At 42.0% G+C, this 23451-nt stretch overlaps 1 protein-coding gene across 1 annotated transcript; it reads right to left on the bottom strand.

Annotated features, from left to right (window-relative positions):
- Window positions 1–1937: 1937 nt before the first annotated feature.
- HHLA1 (HHLA1 neighbor of OC90) lies at window positions 1938–18856 on the bottom strand. Its single transcript, XM_088062171.1, has 15 exons — window positions 18782–18856; window positions 15073–15181; window positions 14126–14185; window positions 12973–13053; window positions 12426–12509; window positions 12247–12330; window positions 10859–10942; window positions 10233–10289; window positions 10038–10124; window positions 9138–9230; window positions 7275–7340; window positions 6973–7047; window positions 2936–3110; window positions 2215–2297; window positions 1938–1990 (listed from the first exon to the last, which is right to left on the bottom strand). Exons 1-15 carry the CDS (start codon window positions 18854–18856, stop codon window positions 1947–1949), a joined length of 1257 nt encoding a protein of 418 aa, XP_087918297.1. The 3' UTR covers window positions 1938–1946.
- Window positions 18857–23451: the final 4595 nt, after the last annotated feature.

Below are 23451 nucleotides of genomic sequence, written 5' to 3'. Positions count from 1 at the left end.
GGGTGGTGGCCAGTGGCACAAAGTCTATTTGGAGGCCAGTGACTGGTGGTGCATTCCAGCAGTCAGTGCTGGGTCCAGCCCTGCTTAGACTCTCCATTAATGATCTGGATGATGGGGCAGAATGGACCTTCAGAGGGCTGGCAGGTGACACTCAGCTGGGATGAGTGAGTGGCATTTCTGCCATCCAGAAGGACCTCAAAAGGAACTCCATGAAGTTCAACAACAAGTGCCAAGTCCTGCACCTGGAGAGGTGCAGCCTCAGTTTGTGCTGGGGAACACCCAGCTGGGAAGCAGCTCAGTAGAGGAGGACCTGGGGTCCTGGTGGACACAGGCTTGAACAGAGTAAGAGGTGTGCCCTTGCAGCAGAGAGGGCTCAGGATGTCCTTGGCTGCAATGGGCAAAGTGCTGCCTGCAGACTGAAGGAAGGGGTCCTGCCCCCCTACTCTGCACTGGTGAGGCCACACCTGCAGGGCTGTGTCCAGTTCTGCGCTCCTCAGAACAGGACAGACATGGAAAAGCTTGAGACAGTTCAGGGAAGGGACACAGAGATGATGAAGGGACAAGAATATCTCTCATGAGGAGGGGACAAGAGATCTGTAACTCTTCATTGGAGGAGTCTTGGGGGGTCTCATCAATCCAGGGAACACTTGAGGGGAGGGTGCCAGGGGATAGAGCCAGTCTCTGTCCAGTGGTGCCCAGTGACATGGCAAGAGGCAATGGGCACAGACTGAGAGCTGCTGCAACAGACCAAGATCTTCCACAGCATAGCAGAATCATGGACATGTTACAGCACTTCTTGAACTTCATGAAGTTTCTGGTGGCCCATTTCTTCAGCCTATTGATAGCAGCATGTCTTATTCCCAGTATATACTCCCTGTATCAACATTCCTATTTATTCCATTGGCCTAACTTTCAATATCTGCTGTAATTGGTACTTCTCCAATCTATCCTGCTCTTTGACATGGCAGAAGTTTTTCTCTCACACTATTGAGCACAACAGTGAAATATAATTTGGAAGTGAGTTACTGCATCCCACCTCTCCCTGGGGTCAGCATTGCTTATATTGCCACTTTTCTCCTTGGCTCTGCCTTTGAACACCTCTTTCTTCAGTGAAATGTCAATGTGTAACAGCTATAGTGCAAATAAACTCCTTTAAAAACAATATTAATGGCTTGAGAACATACTCTGGGTAAATAGTAGCATAATGTTGCTGCAGCATAGAAAAATATGGGATCATGCAATTGATTTGGTTATTCTTTCATTTTTTAGAACTGGATTTTAGTTCACCAGACTTGCATATAAAGGACATGAAGACCAGGCTGGAAGAGTCTCTGAGAAACTTGATTCAGTAGGGTTGGAAACAGATCATCTTTAATGCCCCTTCCAACCCAAACCATTCTATAATTCCATGTTTCTACAAATCCTGGTGAGTTCACACAAATATAACTCAAAGTACAAGAGATCCTGTCACTTCCTGGGTTGACACTGCATAACAGGCATTGCTGAAGTAATGGAAGATTTTGTTCAGAAGATAATCTGCATGTGTTTAACACCAGAGAGTCCTTCTTGTCTTCAGTATTTCAGGTTGGTTTTAAATTACTTCTCATTTGTTAATTTTGATTACAATGTCTCAAATGTCAATAAAATAAACTGTTTCCATTCACTACCCAACCATGTAAATATCCTTTATAAAATAAGATTTTTAAAAGCCTTTCAGTTCTTTTATTGCGGTTACATCACTTGTATAAAATATCTCTGTTTTTTACACATTATTTTTACAATGCCTTGGAGGAGGAGACATTTCTAGGTTAACATCTGGTTAATAGCTTGCCTGATTTCAAATATTTGCAAATAACATGTTGCTTTCTGATTTTTACACTGAGAAATCAAAAAGAAAACTAAAACTGCCACCAGTCTTCGAACTTGCAGTAAAATTTCCCAGTGCTCTAAACTGATGTACAGATGTTTTTAAGGCATTTTTGCTTTAATGCTGGAAGAACACAAGAAAATATTAGTTAGAAGATATTTTACAAGGAAATATTAAAACATGCATGAAGGTAAAATAATACTTTTTTTTTAATCATTTAAAAATCATTATCAGATAAAATAGTTATCTGATGAAATACAGCAATTATTCTGTGGATATAGAAAAATCTTCTATCTTCATAATAAGGTATGTAGAGCTATAGAGATGTAAAGTGAAAATGTACTTACTGTGGGAGTAAGCAACTCTTTTGACTCTTTCACAGACATAACTTGCATTTTTCACAAACCAGGAATAGTATTCAACACAGTACCTGAAGATGGAGTTGCAGATAGGAGATGCAGTTAAAGATAAGAGGCTTGTTATCTTTCATAAGGAGAGGGACTTTGGACAAGGACATGTATTGATAAGGAGGAATGGCTTCAGGCTGAAAGATGGCAGGTTTAGATTAAATATTAGACAAAAATTCTTTACTGTGAGGGTGGTGAGGCAGTGGCACAGGTTGCCCAGAGAAGCTGTGGATGCCCCATCCCTGGAAGTGTTCAAGGTCAGGTTGGATGGGGCTTGGAGCAGCCTGATCCAGTGGAAGGTGTCCCTGCCCATGGCAGCACAGTAGGAACTAAATGGTCTTTAAATCCCTTCCCACTCAAACTAATCTATGATTCCATGATAAGCATGGTATATCTAAATAATGCTAAATATGGAAATAAAAAGCTAGATTCCAACCCCAGTGATGTCATTAGATGCTTGGAAAAATGCATCTGGGCTTTTTACACTTAGCTGAAATACTGAAGCCAGAACAGGTGCACTGGGACATATTTGGGTCTTAGTCTGTGGCCACAGACTCTCCAAAATAATCATTGGTGATTGAAAATTGTCATTTGGGGGAAAAAAAAGCCTGAAGGATTATTTTAAGCAGACAGAGAAAGAAAAACTTGTGCCAGGTTTTACCTCATGGCTTCCTTTCTGGAATATCTTCTCTGACCAACACAGAGGCACAGCTGAAAGAACCTACAGAGCTCCATCACACAGGGCTTGATCTTCTGCACTACGAGAGTGACGGGAGGTGAGGTCACACGGGGCTCTCTGAGCATCGCCTGTGGGCACCCTGGGGGAACACACAACCCTGAAATACCCCAAATACCTGTCCCACTGAATATCTTACTGTACAAAGCAATGGGGAGGGAGGGAGGGAGGTGAAGGGAGGAAGGCAGGAAGGCAGGCAGGAAGGAAGGCAGGAAGGCAGGAAAGAAGGAAGGCAGGAAGGCAGGAAGGAAGGCAGGAAGGAAGGCAGGAAGGCAGGAAGGCAGGAAGGCAGGAAGGCAGGAAGGAAGGAAGGAAGGAAGGATGGAAGGAAGGCAGGAAGGCAGGAAGGACGGAAGGAAGGCAGGAAGGAAGGCAGGCAGGGAGGAAGGCAGGCAGGAAGGCAGGAAGGCAGGAAGTATGGAAGGAAGTATGGAAGGAAGGAAGGAAGGAAGGAAGGAAGGAAGGAAGGAAGGAAGGAAGGAAGGAAGGAAGGAAGGAAGGAAGGAAGGAAGGAAGGAAGGAAGGAAGGAAGGAAGGAAGGAAGGAAGGAAGGAAGGAAGGAAGGAAGGAAGGAAGGAAGGAAGGAAGGAAGGAAGGAAGTGGCGGAAGGAAGGAAGGAAGGAAGTGGCGGAAGGAAGGAAGGAAGGAAGTGGCGGAAGGAAGGAAGGAAGTGGCGGAAGGAAGTGGCGGAAGGAAGTGGCGGAAGGAAGGAAGGAAGTGGCGGAAGGAAGGAAGTGGCGGAAGGAAGGAAGTGGCGGAAGGAAGTGGCGGAAGGAAGTGGCGGAAGGAAGTGGCGGAAGGAAGTGGCGGAAGGAAGTGGCGGAAGGAAGTGGCGGAAGGAAGGAAGTGGCGGAAGGAAGGAAGGAAGTGGCGGAAGGAAGGAAGGAAGTGGCGGAAGGAAGGAAGGAAGTGGCGGAAGGAAGGAAGGAAGTGGCGGAAGGAAGGAAGTGGCGGAAGGAAGGAAGGAAGGAAGGAAGGAAGTGGCGGAAGGAAGGAAGGAAGGAAGGAAGTGGCGGAAGGAAGGAAGGAAGGAAGTGGCGGAAGGAAGTGGCGGAAGGAAGTGGCGGAAGGAAGTGGCGGAAGGAAGTGGCGGAAGGAAGTGGCGGAAGGAAGTGGCGGAAGGAAGTGGCGGAAGGAAGTGGCGGAAGTGGCGGAAGGAAGTGGCGGAAGTGGCGGAAGTGGCGGAAGGAAGTGGCGGAAGGAAGTGGCGGAAGGAAGTGGCGGAAGGAAGTGGCAGAAGGAAGTGGCGGAAGGAAGGAAGGAAGGAAGTGGCGGAAGGAAGTGGCGGAAGGAAGTGGCGGAAGGAAGTGGCGGAAGGAAGGAAGTGGCGGAAGGAAGGAAGTGGCGGAAGGAAGGAAGTGGCGGAAGGAAGGAAGGGGCGGAAGGTAGTGGCGGAAGGAAGTGGCGGAAGGAAGGAAGGAAGGAAGGAAGGAAGGAAGGAAGGAAGGAAGGAAGGAAGGAAGGAAGGAAGGAAGGAAGGAAGGAAGGAAGGAAGGAAGGAAGGAAGGAAGGAAGGAAGGAAGGATCTGTCAGCTATTTTTTCCATTTGTGTAGCTAGCAGCAGGCTCTGGCCATGTGTGGATAAACTTTCTTACCTGCTGAGCATAATCCCCTCAGACAGTGTAATTGCATTTCCAGGTTCACATGTCTCACACACTTTATAGATCTGGGCAATGCTATGTTATGTGATAGCAGAGGTTATGAAGGTTAAATTTGGACTAATGAAGTTCTGTTGAAATAAGCTTGAGTCATCTCATCCTGACAAGAAATTTAATATAAAGAGGCATTCCTGGGCAGGAGGAAAATCAAGGCTCTGCCAGCCTGAAAGAAATTGCTATGAAACTATTTCTCTCCTGGCAGTGCTCGACCAAGATAGCAGGAGTATGTACACAAATATCAGGTGTAATTAGCCAGACATGGGCAAGAGGGAGACCCATTTCTCTTCACCTCAGCAATTGCACATAAATGTCATTAGGCTTTGTCCACTTAATAGCATTTGACATACCTTGATATTTTCCTACATGGAGTAAATTAAAAATTATTGATCCCTTGCTTAAGTAAACACACTTCATGTTAATAACCAAACATCAGAGCATGGGGCAATGAGGTTTTAATTTAAGCTGTCCCTGAAAAGTAATGTTAAAATTGATGAGAAATAATAAAGGTGATGAATAATTAAAACTTCTTCCTACAAGTTTCAGCCTCTTCAGAAGTGGGTCCTTCTATCCTGCCAACCAGGATAACCAGGTGTTAAATGCTTTACTCAAGCTATGTGTTTTGCCAGCAGAAATTCAATTTTATTTAGCTGCAAATTGAATGATGGCAATTTCAATTTGGAGTCATCTATGTGGGAAAGAAAAGTCAAACAAAAATGCTAAAAGCTAAGGAATTAATTTGGTTTTAATTTTTGACAATCACTTTAAATTAACACTGTATTTGCATAATACTATATTTGTTAAATGATGAAATTATTTTTCAATTAATTTTCAATTTAATTTTTGATTGCATAGTATATTCACATCATATCATTCAAATTTAAATTTTCACCCATTCATAGTAATGCTTTACACCTCTTCTGTAATAAATTTCTACTGTGAAATATATTTTTTTGTGTTCAGTATATAAGTTCATAAAGATAATTAAAAGTAGGAATTTATTTCAGAACTTTCTTTTCTAAGACTTCTCTAAGGAATTGAATTAGTCAGGAGACCAGAAAAGGCAAGAATCACAGTTCCTGTGCAGAGATTTCCTCTCATGTGTTTCAAATTGCCTCATTATTGTCAGGGGCAGTGCAGTGACCAACTTTTCCAGTAAACAGACAGTTATTCTATTAATTCAGTATCACATCCCTGTGACACTGAGATTAAATTTTTCTGCCAGTGAAGAGCAATGTTACAGTTATAGTGAGTGATTCAGACTCAAAATATCCCTCCCTGCACACTAACATGGACATTTACATGTCTTATTAGTTGGCACCCACTTCTGTGAATTAAAAAATGAATAATTGGAATAATCTGTCAGAACAATGCAGATGCTCTTTCTGACTTTGGAATCCCACTGTTGGACTTATTTCTCCAAACATATGATTGTTAGAATCAGGCAGGCGCCCCTGCCAGCATGGTTTCTCACAGAGGCATTTGGTGACTCCAATTTTCCCATCTCACTAAAATCCATGTTTCCCAGCCTTTTCAAAACATCCTAGGTTCTCCAGGGCCTGTAGTGCTGCACACCAGAGGAGGACTCTGGTATTTGGAGCTCTTAAAACAGAAGTAAGATGGGTGAAAACTAAATCTCATTTCAGAATCAAATAGCATTATAAAATCTAAAAAGATGACCATGAAAACCAAAGTTATTTGCCCAGCATTTTATTTTCTTAGACTCCTCTGGTTTTGTCTAAAATACCAAGCCTAAAGGATATTGAAGAGCCCTGCAAGTTAGGCTGATATGTTTCCTTTGCACTACCCAGCATCTATGCTTCTCTTAGACAGTCACCACAGAGAAACACAAGCAGACGAGAACTGAGTTTTCATGAAAATCTAGTTGATGATGATCCTTTTTTAGCTGAGGAAGTAGTTTGAAGTATTGTAAATTCAGAACAGTCCTGGGGGTTTCATGTGGCATGAACTGCTTACATCATCTTATTTATGATGAGATTTAAAACATGGTATTTTCTTTTGGAATGACTTTTAAGAACAAGTTCTCTGATAACCAATCAATGCTAAAATTGCCACACAGATTATCTATGTTAATTCTATCACCCCAGTATCATCTGTTTTGAATTTGCAGCTGTGTACAATTCACAAACAAATGGGAAAGCAGTCCCTTGGACATTTTGGGTGTTTACATACATAAACTATCACAAGCAAATTAACCATATATGTTTTTTCTGCATGGGAACATTTCAATCTTGCATTGCTTTCAAACATTCTGCTATTTCTGCTGCATGAGGTGCATTCACTTACTGGTAGCTGAGTAAAGTTTCAGTGTCACACCAGGTCGGTAGGAAGGTGGCATAGACAGTACTGTGGAAGACAAATCTAAGGGCAGGGAAAAGAACAGAACTTGCTTTGACACTCAAAAAAAAAGGCAGGTTGATCAAAGGAGCAGCAGAAAAGAAAGAAAAACTAACCCTGAACTCACAGTTCATTAATAAACACTTACATAGACAGTGATGTATAAATAAATATCAGTCATCTATATATTACTTTATAATTCATAAATATGCCAACTGACACACTTTGTTGCTACCCCAGATCAGTCTTACCTGGCTCTGTTTGCATCAGCTTGCTGGCTTCTTGTGGAGACACAGTCTGCATCCAAAACATGTCAGCTGTGGGAACAGAGACAGACTTCCTGTTATTCATTATTTATCTGCCTGCTGAGAAGAATTGCAATGTATGAGACAGCTCAACAGCCAGAGTCCCTCACCCAGTACAGTGACATATAAAAATGTCAGGATGAAATAGGTACTTGAGTACTTGAAATAGTACTTGACTAGAAGTTGAAAAGCCTGTGGACTAGGGAAGGGCAGGATTTCAAGAAGGCATGTTAAGGGAACACCAAAAGGAGCATCTCTAAATTGCTTTTTCACAGGTCTGCTCACCAAATATGGAGCAAAATATGAGGGGATATCCAAGTGGCAGAAGTGTTTGTGGGAAGCAAGATAAAGTTATTCCCCTAAAGACAGGAAACTACAGGATGGAACCTACAGCTGATTTTGACATTTCTGCAATAACCAACTCACTGGTAACCACAGTGGGTCTCCCTGAGGGTTCCTCCAGGCTCCACCTCAGAGACACTTGTCCAGAGCCCCCAGCAGAGGGGCAGGGCAGGTTCCAGGGTGCCTGGCCATACTCACTGGGGCTGGGCTGCAGGGCTGGAGACGGGGCCAACCTCCCCCCAGGGCTCAGAGAGGGTCTGGCCGTGCCTTGGGGCCAGGGAGCATCCACATGGGGTGATGGAAACCCTTTGGCTGCAGCTGTCCTTGGCCATGGTGGGAGCTCTGTGGTGGGGATTTCCACTCCTTTCTGGGTGAGAGGGGTCCTGGTAGCTGGAGAAGCAAGAGAGACACACAGAGGGCACCGGGCACCAGCACACTGGGGGTGCTGGTGCCCCACAGCAGCAGCCACTGCAACAGACTGTGGGAGAATAATATCTAAAATACACCCAGAAAATCTACTCCTTGAGTGCTTCTCTGGCACTCGAGCAGCCACACCTCCTTTTCATTTTAAATATGTAAAGACAGGAAGCTCCAATAATGTTTGAAATTTTAACTGAGAACATTTTAATGTGTGAGTTTTCATAAACAAAAAAAAAAAAAAAAAAGAAAAGGAACTGGAATGTTCCTGTAGGGTTGTAGGGTTTTGTTTTCTTCTTCATATAATTTGTGCTTAATTTCCTATACTGCTTCACTACAGCAGAAAGAGAGAAAGGTCTTGTGTGTTTGAAGGTGAGCAGGCAGGTACTGGAGGGCAGATGCTGCAGTTTGGGAACTGACAACAGACAACAAAGGTTGGCATGCGGTTAAGGAAATTAAAAAAAATTTATAAAAGACAGCAGACTGACTACAGGAAATGCAGGCATTTTGTAGGACAGAGATGCAGCTGTGAAGATAAGGAGGTATGAAGTCAAGGTCAGAATTTCTATTAATTTCTATTACAAGCCAGCAGGCTTTTTGCTTTTTGCTTTTTGGCTTCTAAAATGGGGCAGAGCAGCACTTTTCTATCTTGTAGCCCTGTAGCAAAGTTAAATGTACTAAAGTTTATGAAATGCTCAAGTGAAACAATGTCATACAAAGAAATAGATAGAGAATAATACAGGAAAAAAATTACTATAGAAAATTAGAGGAAATAGTTTAAATAATCTTGTGTTTTGGATTGAAATCAATAACCACTTTTTCTGTTCTTCTCTGCCTCTTTAGAAAACATTTTTTCTGGTAAAATGGCTTTTCACAAGAGTGTTTCTATCCTCCAGCTCTTCAATGCTTTACTGACATCATCTGCTGATTCAGAGAAATTTTATGCTTTATCTGGAGTTAACATCACAGTAACTGCACAGCAAACATACATGATAATTTATCAATACATTAATCAGGGGAACAAAAATTTGTCTGACAATATTTGCTCACATTTAAATCTCCACACATATTCTGCTGATGAATCCAGTGTCTTGTTTGGGTCTTCTTGCAATTTCACAAAACCTGATAAAATTGAATCTAGATTTTGAGGTATGAGAAAACAAGGTTAGAGCACTCATTATCCACTGCATATTGTGTGAGAAAAAGGAAAGAAATCAGATTCTGCTACCATAGAGGCAGTAGTTGTTTCTAATTAAAGGGTGTTTTGGCCAAGCGTCATCTTTTTTGTTTGTTTTTAAAAGGAGAGGAGCATCCCACAGCTTTCAGCACACACAACTTGCCACCGATTTCAGTCTGCCTGCATTAATCTGTCATTGAAAATGGGAGATAATGATGGGCAACAGTGAAGGGGGTGCACCTGAAGTGCAGCTCAAACTGGCAAAGCAGTTTTGGATGGAGGAACCACGCAGGACAACTGAATGTGTTCACCTCCACTCTGAAGGAAACTCATGTAAAGGTAGGAGGTCATTTGTGCTGAGAGCTATGGAAGGCACCCAGTTAGATTTAAGAGCACTAGAGACCCTCCCCAGCCCAATGCTGAATTCTGTAAAAGCTCTCATGCCAGCAGCTTTTGTTTGTTCCTCCACCAGAAGACCTTGTAACAAATAATTTAAAATAATTTAAAAGTTTTAAAGTAAAATTTAAAAGTAAAGTTTAAAAATAAAATTTACTTGCATTTATTATATAATCATTGGTTTAAATTTTCAACAATATAAAATATTATTCTAACTATAAACAAATACATAATACTATGCAAATACATAAGCAATAATAAAAAATAAAATAATATTTATAGTTGTAGTAATGAGGATGGAGTACTCATTGCAAGAGCTATCTGGACATGATTTCACTCTGGCTCCTGTTTCCTTTTATTCCCCAGGATGTACTTACCTTGATCAGATGATGTGTTACTGGAAAATGTGTAATTAATAACAGGAGACTTTTCTAGTATTTCCAAAAAATCAGACAGATTTTTCCCTGCAAATAGAAATGCTTGCAATTATCAAGAAAGGCCTGTTTCCAGTATAAATCATCACTGAGGAAAACCAGGGCAATATTTTTGGGTGGAATGATTTTAACTTTTACCTGTCTGCCCTGCCATCACACAGATGTAGATACAATCAGAGTCATTGCTTTGACGCACTGAAAGGCAAAGAAACATAAAAGAGATCATCATTACCAGTTTTCCTTACGTGGAATTATTTTATACAGTTGAAAACACAAACAATAAATGGCATGTGGCTATGGCATCTAACCAAGTATGTTCTTTCTGATCTAATTTTTGACAAAAACCTCAAACCACCATCAAATCCAAATGTTAGGTTCTTCAGGGAAAAGGTTTCAATCTAATTAAAATTCTAAATTACAAGTATTTTTATATAGAAAAAAAAATCTTCAGATAAAATAGCCCATACTTATTCTCAGTGAATCAAAATTGCTCAAAATATCAGTATGTAAAAATAATTTTCAAACCCATCAATTTTTACTAATTAATTATAAAACATTCAAATGACATAACTGCTCATAGAAACATGCACATCTCTATATTACACATATACACATTATGTGTGTATCTTTTTCCATGTGTTGCAAGAAAAATGCTGTTGAGTAAGAGCAATAGGCTTTTTATCCACATTTTTATGGTTGTTTTCATGCCAGGAGTAAATGAGACAGATAAGACAATGATAACTATTCAAAGGGGAAATGCAAACCTGAGAGAATGGATGTGGATTTGAAAATTTCTGTGAGATAACTGGTGGTGTTTCCAATGATATCAACAAGTAGAGCTGTAAAATCTAGACAACAAATACAGAAAGTTTATTATTGAAAATATCCTATCCTGTATGCCAAGTCAAAAATTCACTTTTATATGTTATGTTATTTTAGATATATGCTCATACATGACAAAGTTTAAAATATTTTAAAGGTTAAAATATTTTGCTGGATGTAGTGGACTGAAGAAACCATGAGAATCCTTTCAGAAGTATATTTCAAAGATGATATCCAAAACAACATCAGTGTGTCTAAAAACAAACTTACATGGACTTTATCTGTTCAAGAGAACATTTTAAAGTAATGCTCTACTTAGTCTGCTTAAATGTAGGAGATCTAAAGCCTGCAGGCTTTGCCTGTCTGCTGTGTGGGACCTTCCAATAGGCATTGGACTTTTCCTCTGGGTTTTGCTTCAGACAAACTGATGATTCAGATACCAGCCCAAGCAATGGCTGGTGGTGTAGCGATGGTATTTTCTAGCAGTAACAGGTCACTGTTCTCACTTAGGGAGTGATGGACCTGTGCCCTGAATTTTTACTGATTTGGAGAATGCTCCAATCCCCAAGGTGTTCTGGAGTTGCAGCAGAAAGATTCAAGTTTCTCTGTTATTCTCCAAGGCACACTGGGTAATTGTCCATAAAGGCTTTGTGGGATGTGTGGGTCCAGAGAAAGCCGTGAAAGCCACTGTGGTTCGTGCAGGGTCACCACGTGTGGCAGAGGAGTCTGGTCTGTAGCTGCTGACCTACCCTTGATGCCTTACATTAACCAGCCCTAGAATCCAAACACAGATGCATCCTGAAATATTAAATTCTGTGAAATCAGGGGTGTGAATGAGGATTTCAGGTGAAGGGTGTTTCTGACAGCATTTTGTAGTCCATTCAACAGTTCTATGAAGATGTTAGTCCTTGCTTTTTACTTCCCTTGGGCTCACTGAAGTTGCTGGAGTCCATTGGTGCAGAGAAGCCCTTGTTCATCTCCTGTGGTCACCTCAGGAGAGAAAAAGTACCCACAGTGAAGTATCATATACTGCTGTTTGTCTCTCCTGTGCTGCAATTAGTATTCCAAGGAGGAAAGGGAGGCCTTTTGCCAGTCAAACCACGCCAGTCACTTGACTGATGGCTCCATCCCAGACTGGCTGGCTGGGTGCAGCCAGCTGAGACTGAGGTCATGCAGTTAGAGCAGCCACTTGTCGTGAGTTATGGCTGTTGATCTCACTGTGGTGGTGGCAATCATAAGGATGAAGTCTGCAGAATTCAGACTACTTCAGCTCCAAAGGAAATAATTCAACTTAAGCACATGCAATTGCCAACCCTTTTTGTGTACCCACCTGTCAAGTCATTTGTCACATTATTCAAACAGTAGCAGTAGTGCATAGGGAACTTGCCAGGGTCAATATTTTTTATGTTAGAGACTGCAGGAAGAGACAGAGAAAAAAAAATCAGTGTCTCGTTGCACAGGTTGTGGGGGAGAAACTGCTCCTGAGCCGAGCAAAGCACCAACACTTACTGTTGTAAATGGTGACTGACACTTTGTGGAAGGCAAATGAGCTGTAAGTGGTGACACTCAGCAAAGAGAAGAGTTTCTTGGTACCTGCAGAAACACAGATCCATGCTATTAGTGCTTGGAACAAATTGTGAGAACAGCATGTTTTGACTCTGCTCATTTAGTGTCTAAAGAATTCCCGAGGTTGCAGTATGATACAGCTGCCTCACACTCAGTCTGTTCTCATTTCCACTGAAGGGAATACTTTGTATTGCTTCTTCCTTTTTGTTTTGTTTTTCTTTTAATTGAAATGTACACTGGATTAAAAAGTGCTTTTGAAAGGCTTCCCACAAGTAATTATATTGTGTCTATATATAAACCCACGCTAATTTCCAAGATCTCTGGGGCAGACAGCCATCTGCACTATAAATGCATGAAGGTGATATGCTCCTAGAAGCAATTCTGGAGGCCGACAGCACATGTTTACAGCTTCTCCTGCTAACACTTGTAGTGCCTTTTCTCCTGCATTGCTGGGCTGGCAGCTGTGACCTGCCCAGCCACAAGCCCTTACCTCTGAGTGCAGAGCTCAGCATCCCATTCACCAGCTCTGTCAGGTTAATAGCAGCCAGGTCCAGCGACTTTGCAGGCAGCTCTGAAAGAAAAGGAATGCATGAGGGCACAAGAAAACAGCTGTGCATCCACTGCTTCTATGTGCTAGACATCTTCCAGAATGGGAAAACCAAAATGAGCAGATTAAGTACTGAGGCACACCAAAAAACCACTGATGGGAAATAAAATTCCAGGACCACGGAGATGAGTCTAGAAAATAGCAAGATATAGAAGCAGAAGCATGGTGGGCCAAAATTCAGGTCTGCCAGCTGTACCCTCGACCATGCCCTTGAGGAGCTGTAGGACCCAGCCAGCCCTGGGGTGCTGGTGCCCTCTCCTGCTGGGTGGTGGGTGTTTGCTGCCAAGAGAGCAGCAGAGTTCACCATGCAGGTCATAAAAGGCAGAGAAAGTGTCTAGGAAATGTTCCCCCTTCCCCAAACCTACATGAAACCACAGATTTTTGTTTTCCAGCTACAGGGATGGCTATACTGCTTGCTACAACAGAATAATTTTGCTGTAGCCGAATCACACTTTTTATCTTAACATGTTTAATTTCTGTTGATGTTGCTTATTTGTTTTTCCCAAGTCAAAATTTTCAAAGATATTTTTTTTTGCTTCCCTCCCACAAAATCATGCTGAAGCAGAGCAGTACAGTGTCTGTGTGAGGGAGGAAGGTGTGTGTGATCATGACAGAGAGAGGAAGAACAGAGCAGGATGGAAAAAGAAGCACAGAAAGCTGAGATGAGAACAAGATTGAATTTGGTAAGAAATGCAATTTTCCAATGACGTCAGTATTATTTATAACCAATTTGAAGCCAAGCTGCACCCCAGAGCTAAAAGCAGTGCTTGTCCACAGCACAGAAGAGAGAAAAGTTAAAACAAAAGGGAATGAAGAGCTGGGAAGGAGAGAAAGGAAAAAGAGAAGAGCAGATTTTGGGAAGGACAGTTGTTAACCTGGCCAGGGACAGCACTGGGTGGGGTGGCCTTACAGCAGGGGTGGGCTGGGGCTCACAGACTCTGCAGGAGCAGGGCCCATCTGCTGCCACCTCCACACCCAACACAGCACCTCCCACTCCCACTGACACCCCAACACTGGGGCTCCGATGTGCTGTTACCTGCAGTAGCCAGCACTGCCACTTGCTTCTCTTTCTTATTTTCTTTTGTTATGCACAAAGCTGAAAAGTGAAGAAAGAGACTGAGAAACAGTTTCCCTTGTTGAGTTTGCCCCTCAATAATCAAAATAAAAGTATGATAATAAATATATGTTGAGACCTTCACTAGCTTTGCACACAGAATTTGTTGCAAGGTACAGAGAAAAATAAGGCCAAATCCAAACAAATCTTCCCTTCTCTGTGCACGTTTGTTATTCAGCGCAGTCATGAAATTGAGGACTGTCCTCAAGAGCTATGTTGCAGGAGGAATGGGCTGAAACTGGGCTCAGGAGATTGGACTGGGTTTCTGGGATTCCCTTGGTGACCAGCTGAGGTGCACAGCAGTAAATGAGAGATTGCAGATCAGGTTGAAGATATGTGTTTGAGATTTAGGTTTCCTATTCCACCAGAGGAGAGCTGAATGCCTCCTAAGAGTAATCTAAAAGGCTCTCCAAAGGAGTCAGTGCTAGAAAATGTTAATCTGCCAGGTTCCTATGAGGCCTCAGCTTCTCAGCCCATCCAAGTTCCCCTTTATATTTGTTTATAAAGGAGAAATACCCAGTAGACAGTGTATAATCCAGGGCTTATAAATGGTGATGTGGTGTTAATCAGCTGTATTAACAACTCTCAATTAGTCAGAGCTAAATTTGGATTGACAATCTAGGCAGTAGGAGCTCTTCTAACCCTTCTTTCCTTATAAACTCTCTGATTCCAGACTCTTGGCACAGGATCCAGGAATAGGCATTGCCTGGTCTGCTCTGCTAAATGGCACCAGCCCTGGAGCTCCAGCCCATCAGTCTTGCTCTCACAGGGTGAAAGAACCAAGCCTGCCACAGATGTGGGAGTGGGGTGTGGGAGCAGAAAGAGGCACCTGGATTATTCCCTGGGGAGCACCAGACCATTGTCCTTACCTGTGCTGAAAACCAGAAAGAGACATAGAAATCCCAGGCTCATCTTCACCACCACATGCCAGCAGAACCCCTGCATTATGGATGCTGACTTCCAGCAGGTTTGGCTGGTCTAGGAGAGAGAAATGCTCTTTCGGTGGTGCTAAAATTTTTAGCATTGAGCGATTTTGTCCAGCCCTTGTCCCATAATGATTTGACCACAGAATAAATAACTCCGTGATGCAGAGAAAGATTGATGCTGGAAATGACAAAGAAACAGAGATCCCACCATCAGTATTTCCTCTGTGCCTGTGGGTGCTGTGAGTTCAGCGTGTGCCTCTTGATTTTTGAGTCCTACCTGGCTGGCTTTTCTGGGGACTTGGTAAGGTTATCAACACAACCCTCTTCTCTGGCAGGATGAGCTGTGCCTAAAAGGCACCTGACACATCAAGTGCCTATAGCCTTTCTGTTAAAACAAGATAAAATTTGCTTAGGTTTAGTTTCAAACCAGAAATGTCAACTGAGGTTCCCTTCCACAGGAATGTTGCTTTTCTGATCATTCTTGTTTTTCTGTAGTTTCTATCACCAGGTTGTGTCCTGTGCTGCCTTGCCTAGCTGCTCAGTAAGGATTAAGTGTGCTGCCTTTCAGACCATGGCCTGCTTTCCAGGTTACAAAGATTTAATTAGATGTGGTTAGGGAGGGGAAAAAAAAAGGTTTCTTTTAAAGTTTGCCCTGTTTTTGCAATATCAGAACATGTCAAATAACTCTGTAGTTGAAAATGAGGAATGATATGAAAATCAGCAAAAAAAAGGTCCAAAATTTTTTAATATCCTCTTGGAGCAGCTAATCTTGCAAGTATGCAGCAAATCATTATCTTGAAGATAATACAGCTTGATTAGAAAACTTGATTAGATTAGATCGTCATATTTAAAATATTTTTCATGTTGAAGTCACTAGAGAATTAACACATTCAAAAAATGGCTTATTTGTATTTAGTGGCTGTAAAGAGACTCTTCCTTGAGATGGTGAAACAACACTAAATATTTCTTTGTTGGAAATGTCTGTGTTTGCTGGTCTGATGAGTCAAAAGTGTGTGCCAGCTCTGCTAATTCAAGCAAAGCTCTGAGAGCTTTCAAGCAGTTCATCCTACCTATTCAGTCCATCTGCCCAATCCTTTTTACTCAGTCCCAAGCCTGGACTCATCCACAGTTTCTGCACAGCATGTGCAGAAGAAAAGAACTGAGGCAGAAAGTGTTGGCCAAATCTCATTCCCAGACTTCATATTCCATGACTTTTCTATGGAGTAATTATGCATGGACAGAGTCCAGTATCCTATGGACAAGTCTAGCACCAAAAATCCTAAACCTGGCTTTTCTTGCAACAGTATTTGGGATCTGGCAAACTGCTAGACTACAGACCATGAAAATGTTGCTGTCAAGAAAATCACAGGGCCTGACTCCCTGGCAAGGCTATCCCTGCTTCCACTCTCTGGTGTTAGGAAGCTTCCTGGGACTTGTAACAACTAGTTTTTTATGGACCTGTGGAGTCTGTAATTAGGGGAGACCAGTGTGTTATCTCAAGCCTGCTCAAGGCTGATGTGGTGGAAGCAGTGGAGGAGTAGTATGCATGGAGATAGATGTAAAATCAACTCACATCTCTGGATTCTGGTCATTTTTTTGTCATCTTTGGTCTGGTTCAATGAAGTAGAGAGGAGTTAGTGAGAGAGGCTTCTCAGTGGAGCAGAGTATGAGGAACTGGTGCTTTGCAAAGCTGCAAGAAGGTGGCTGTTAGGGAGGTGAAGAGTTGGGTGATCATGTAAAGGGAGCTTTGTAATTACATGTGACTTGGAGCAGGGATCTGTGGTGGCTGGTGCATCTGGATAATCAAGCCTCCTATTAAAGGGGAACTATTGGGTTGTGTCTTTGTTTGAGGTGGGAAGTGAGGTGGTTTGCTGCTTTTTTAGTAGAACTTTATGAATTCTAGTAGAACTTCATGAATTTTGATTGCACTATAAGTGTACCCTTAGCTCTGCAAAATCTGCATTAGGATGAGTTGCACTTTGTGATGATGGCTCAGTGTTTATGGGCTCTGAGAATGTTCCCCATGACCTGTGCACTCCATGCACACAGGAGTGACCAGGCTGCACAGCCAGTGCTGTCCCTGTGCACACCAACCCAAGGGACATCAGCAGGAAACACAAGTGCTTCCACTGAGCTGTCCCTGTGGTTCAAGGCCGGTCAGCTGGAGGATCTCTGCAGCCCTGACTGGGGAAAGACCCCACACCTCTGCCCTTCCCAAGGATTCTGGCTGCCAGGAGGGTGAAAGACCCAGACCTGGGAGGTGGGGAAAGAGGTCACACCCTGCCCCATTTTCAGTCTGTCCCCACAGATCAATGGCCAGTGTTCTTCCACCATGAGGAAACTTGATTTCCAGGACCTGCTTTGAGGAATATGTGCTCTTCTGGCTCACCAGAAAATCACACTAACACTGAAATCCTTGGTAAGAGCATTTCACAGACTGATGTGAAAGCACAACTGTTTTACAAAGGTTCATAAGTAAAAGGGTAGATAGCAGATAATTTCCTATCAGAGATCTAACTTAGTAGTGATTTATTTAAACTGGCCAGAGTTGCTCATGGCAGCAGAACAAGGGAAAATCATTTGACATAAGACTTGGTGTAGCAGGTAAGAGCAGGGTCTAGACAGACCACAGCCCTAAAAGAGGCAAGAGGTTTCACACATGAAGGGATCACCTATTTTAGGAGAGAGAGAAAAGCTGTAAAAGTACAAACAAAATAGTATTCCCCACACACTGAGTGAAGTTTTCTTGCTCACCTGAATTGTCAGTTCCCTGCTGTCCTCCCCACTGAGCTGCTCCTCTGTGCTAATCAACACACAGTTTTCTCCACACAAATGCTGATTTCCAGCAGGAATTCAGAGAAGGCATTAACCTGGCCATGTCACACTACAGACTCAACCAAGCAAAACATCTAATTATAGGGACAACAGGCAAACATAACCTGGAAGGATGGATCACAGTAAGACAAATCCTGTTCAACTAGCAAAGAAATATTGAGTATTGTTGGTATAAAATGGTGCAAAGTCCTCCATTCATGAGACTGCTTGTTTTGCCTGAATGACAATTTAGCACTGGTGTGTTCCCTAACAAGCACAAAATGCTCAAAAAGAAATTGCAGATAAATCTTAATGCTAGGAATATCACTCCAAAATGGATTACCCTTGCTCCTTATTTCGTAGGGACTTTGATTTAAATTTGAAGCATTAGTTTTTAGCTGCTTCTTGAAGTCTTTTTCCAGCATTAACTCTGAAATTTAAGCTATCCAACTAAATTTCAAAACCATGTTTGACAACTATTCCTGGAGCTGTTGCCTGAAATATCTTATCTCTCAGCAATGTGAATATTAGTAATATTAACTCTTGCAATACACGTCACTTTTGCGTTACTCTGGTTATTTGATATCAAATTTTTATTTATCAGGGGCAAGTCTTTATTACTTTGCAACTGTATCTCTCTTGAAGTGACTCCACTGTGATGACTGAAATACATGTCCAGATTGCAAATATGAAACCCTCATTGTCCTCCAGATCAAAATCACCATTTCCATTTCAGTCTATACTGAGATTCACAGGTGCTGAAGGCACAGGTGCCCCACAGCCTCGAGCAGGCAGACAAATCCCATAAACTGACTCAGAGAAAGTTTTCCTTCCAAACCTTTATCTGATAAAGGCTGAGGGTCAAGCCTTTGGTTACAAATTCTCCTTCGCCTCTGCTGGATGTAACAGTCATCCTCTGTTTATTTTAAGCTGAATGATATTAGTAGGATCTCTTTTATTTAGAACTGTTGATCCAGAGTTCCCTGAACTGCTGAATTGGAGATTTTAATCCAGTTCAAATTACTTTTATACACGTATGAAGACCAAATCCCTCTCTGTTACTCTAGGTTAACAGCAATCTTAAACCAATGTGTTTATTAGCTATGCTTCAGTAGAACTCCTTTAAATGTGGCAGGTAACAATGAAGTTTGAATTGTTTTCATTTTTCCTGTACAGATGTAGTGCACTCCAATATCAAGCACTTTTCTCATGTCTTCATGCTTAACAGAGCAGAACAGAAATTAAGAGAACAAAGAAATAAAAGGGAAAAGCCCTTGACTATGAATTTCCTTACCTTCATTCAGCTGGAACATCTAAAGGTCATGTCTCATTTTAAGCACACCATCATCCACCAAGTCTAAAGAAATATTTAAAGTTAATGTGAAAATATGCCCGTGTTACAACTGCGCGCTTCATTACATTGATACAATTACTTTTTAAGTTCAGATTTATTTGTGTGAGAATAAAATAAAATGTGATAAATATACATTTAATAAAAAAATAATTGAATTTGCTACATTTCCACCGAGCATTAATAGCACAGCTGAAATGGTTTCCTACAAGTACAAGCAAAACCACCAAGATCTGGAATACTTAATATCAACTTACCTGATTTCTCATGACAAATGTTATTATCTTCAGAGTCTATATAAAACTGGAAGTTATTGCCAGGTCTTAATAAACACTTTGTGAAAAACTTTGAGTAGACAGGCTTGATAATCTTTCCTTAAAATCCTGTGAAAATCGTTATCCTAATCCCTGAAGGACTAACCAGAGGTAACACAATCGTAAGCACACAAAGTGCCCGTTGAATCCCTCATGGAAAGGCTCTGTGGCAGGTCAGGTGGGGATTGGAAGCTCCTTTTGGCAGTGGAATTGTATTGTGGAGGATTTTTTTTCCCTTTTAAAGGAGCAGCTCTGCTTACTGCAATTAGACCGATGCCACCTTTGATGTTGAGAAGTAGGCAAGGGTGAGCACCTCTGGAAAAGCTTTAGACATCCTTCAGTTCAAACAAGGGACAGTGTCAAGGGGGCAGAGATGACACCTGAAGTGTATCTTAAGTGTGGCACCTCAAAAGGAATAAAATGTCAGTTTAAACAGGAAAAATTGCCTGGAATCATGGTTAAGTGGTGAGGAAGGAAGAGAAGTCTGGTCACAGCAATGGCATAGGGCAATTTCAGTGATGCTGAGTGACGTTTAGTAGCATCCAAGGGAAGATCACTGTTGGAAACAGCCAGCAAGATTCTGCTCCCATTTACTCCAGCAGGCTGGAAAGAATTCCTCTGAAATCAGTGAGTTTAGATACAGCACGGTTAAAAGCCAACGATCATCCATTCAGTAATTTTATCACAATCCACCAAACATTTCAACTTGTGAAAACACTCAAAAGGTTGCAGCAACTAATAAAGGAAATCTAAATGGATTCACAGGCGGTTTATGAAACAAAAAGTGGTTTAGTGACCATCTTATGTGCGTGATTGAGCTGTGTCTCTATTTGTCTAACAATTCTGCCTTCACTAAGAACTTCAGGTGCTGCAAGGCAACTGCAGCCACATTTAACAGAGCTGTAGCTGGTCAATAAAATGCCCACACATCTGTGCACATGCAAGCACATTTTTTTCTTGTTTTCATTCACTCTGCCTTTCAAAAAAAAATCCATTATGTGGTGGGCATCACTGCATCTAGTATTATTTAATTCTATATGGAATGTACTGTTGTGAAAAAAGGAAAATTTTTGAGACTCGTGACTGAATGCTGCAGCTGGAGGAATATGGAAGCACCTTTTCATTGACAAGACTTACTTTTACTGACTTAATTGCCAGTTGCTCAATATCACATCAAGAAGGCTGGGATGAAAGTCCTCTCTGTAACAGCTGACAAAACCAGGTATAGCCAGGAAAATGTGTGTGCTGGGATCAGTTCCAGCCGTTTGATGTTTGCCTGTGAGGATAATTAGACTTTCAGCAGGTTTTGCCTCATGCTGTGTTTTACCCTGGGACTCTGTAATTTTAACTTTCCTCAGCTGCTGAGCAATGCTCAGGTGACCTGGGAGGGGGCTTTTGTTCAGCCCCAACTTTGACTCTTGGGGACAATGCTGTGTTCTCACTCAGAACATCCCTCTGAGCAAGTAGCTTTCTCAGGAGTATAGTCTTTACATGACTCCTTTTTCCAGCATCCCTTTGTGTGGCAGCACTGTGTCCATAACTAGCATCCCAAAATCCAGAACAGGAAAAGAAGACATTTTTAGTGTCTCTTAGAAACACAGTATAGACACACAATTCATATAAATTACCTAGTAAATGCATCAATTTGCTGAAGGTTGCACAGGGTAAGGCCCTGCTAATCCAATTTAAATAAACACAAATTCAAGGAAATGCCTGTGACTTATCTGTAAGAGACAGTGTGGTGTGATGTTCTGTTAGGAGGGAGAAAATGAAATCTGGCTGTTGGAGCTCTGTCTCTCTGTGGGCTGAGAGCACAGAGGGAAAGCAGTGCATTACTTCTTCCTTCTGGCATATTCTTGGGGCATTAGGTGAGATTAAAAGCACACATTTCTCTACAGAAATTGCAATTTGTGTAAGTGACTGCAAGAGCTCCAGCCATACATTCCTGGGAGCTCAGCCAGTGGCATGAGCCAGCTTCCCCTCCCACCTGCTCTATCCTGGTGTGACAATGTCCTCAGGTGTGACCACCCTCCTCCCTGGCTGGGCCATGAACCATCTCTGCCCTAAAAGATGAGCTGTGGCACCTGGAGCACCATAGTTCCTAAAGCACCTGGCAAACCTGTCTGGTTTACCCAGTTAGAAAACACAAATCCAGCTGTGCCTCTCTCTCACCAGATTGTGGCTTGCAAGAGAGAAGGAAATGCTGTTTTTAAATAGAGTGCAACGAAGCAAGCTTAACCCAAGTTTACTCCAGAGAATTGAAGTTTTATTTTCAGTTATGCTTTATTTTACTGTGGCAAATGTTTCCATGAAAGCATCTTTGAGTGGCTGTTTAAAAAATTTTCTTTAGAAAAGTATCAGTTGAGTAAATTTTATTTGTTCTGAAAAAATCTGATTGCACTTCAACACTTCTCTGTTAGCCCTCTACCATTTGATTTTTACAAAGTATTTCTGTTGTTTTATTAAGAAATGTACTAGCTCTATAAAGTTTTAATTTCAGATTTTACCAATGTACTTCAATTATATTTTTGGCACAAAAATATTTTTATTAAGGACAATTGTCTAAATGTATTACTGTTTCTTTCTCAATCTTTTTCAGAAGAATAACATTTCATCTCCTAAAAGACAAATTATATAAAGAAACACAGAATTATTATGTTTGGAAAAGACCTCTAAGATGATTGAGTCCAACCATTAACCCAGCATTGCCAAGTCCACCAGTGAACCACATCCCCAAGTGCCACATCTACACATTTTTTACTTACCTCTAGGGATGGTGATTCCCTGGACACCTCCTGAACAGCCTGTTCCAGTGCTTGACAACCCTTCCATTGAAGAAATTGTTCCTGATATCCAATCTAAACCTTCCCTGGCACAACTTGAGGCCATTTCCTCTTTTCCTGTCTCTTGTTACCTGGGAGAAGAGCCTGACCCCACCTGGCTCAGCCTCCTTTCAGGGAGTTGTAGAGTGATGAGGTCTCCCCTGAGCCTCCTTTTCTCCAGGCTGAGCACCCCCAGCTCTCTCAGCTGCTCCTCAGACTTGTGCTCCAGACCCTTCCCCAGCTCTGCTGCTCCTCTCTGGACTCACTCCAGCCCCTCCACGTCTTTCTCGCAGTGAGGGGCCCGAAACTGATTTGAGGTGTGGCCTCCCCAGTGCCCAGCACAGAGGGACAATCCCTGCCCTGGCCCTGCTGGCCACACCAGTGCTGGCACAGGCCAGGTGCCACTGGCCTCCTTGGCCACCTGGGCACACTCTGGCTCATGTTCAGCTGCTGTTGGCCAGCGGCCCAGGGCCTCCCCTCAGGGAGCTTTTCAGTCACTCAGGCCCCGGCCTGGAGCCCTGCAGGGGGCTGTTCTGACTCAAGTTCAAAACCAAGCACTTTGCTTTGTAGTACCCCTAATGTATAGTGATATAAAGATGTATTTATTCCCATTCATAGAATTTCTTTCCCATTTCAGAACATATATTTAGAACTGCAAATGGTTTCTTTCATTTCTATAATTTTTTTCTTTAATTTTTCTTATGAATGTTTTGCTAAGATTGGTACTAACACCCCAAAAGCTCCTGAACAGAATGCACATTAAACTCTACAAACTGTTTTCAGTAAGAATCTTTTGTATATTTACTAGGCTAAAATAGGAAACACTTTCTTTTGAAGCATCTGATATTGTGAAACTTTTTTTTAACTCAAGTATGCTCTTGAGGGACTAAAAGGAGAGAAAGTAAAAAACGGAGCCATGGAGAGTGTAAAAATGTCTAGTGGGGAGGCAAGAAATCCTAGTGGTTTTATTATCTGTGTGTGAGTTTCAATAAATGAGATTTTTACACAAGAGTGTGCACTA

Source organism: Pseudopodoces humilis, chromosome 1, assembly GCF_049639895.1.
Source record: "Pseudopodoces humilis isolate 2021_Gansu_Grassland_sample_001 chromosome 1, ASM4963989v1, whole genome shotgun sequence".
In the NCBI taxonomy this organism is placed as follows: domain Eukaryota; kingdom Metazoa; phylum Chordata; class Aves; order Passeriformes; family Paridae; genus Pseudopodoces; species Pseudopodoces humilis.
Note: the sequence above shows the minus strand (reverse complement) of the source record. Positions and strands in the feature narration are given on the sequence as shown.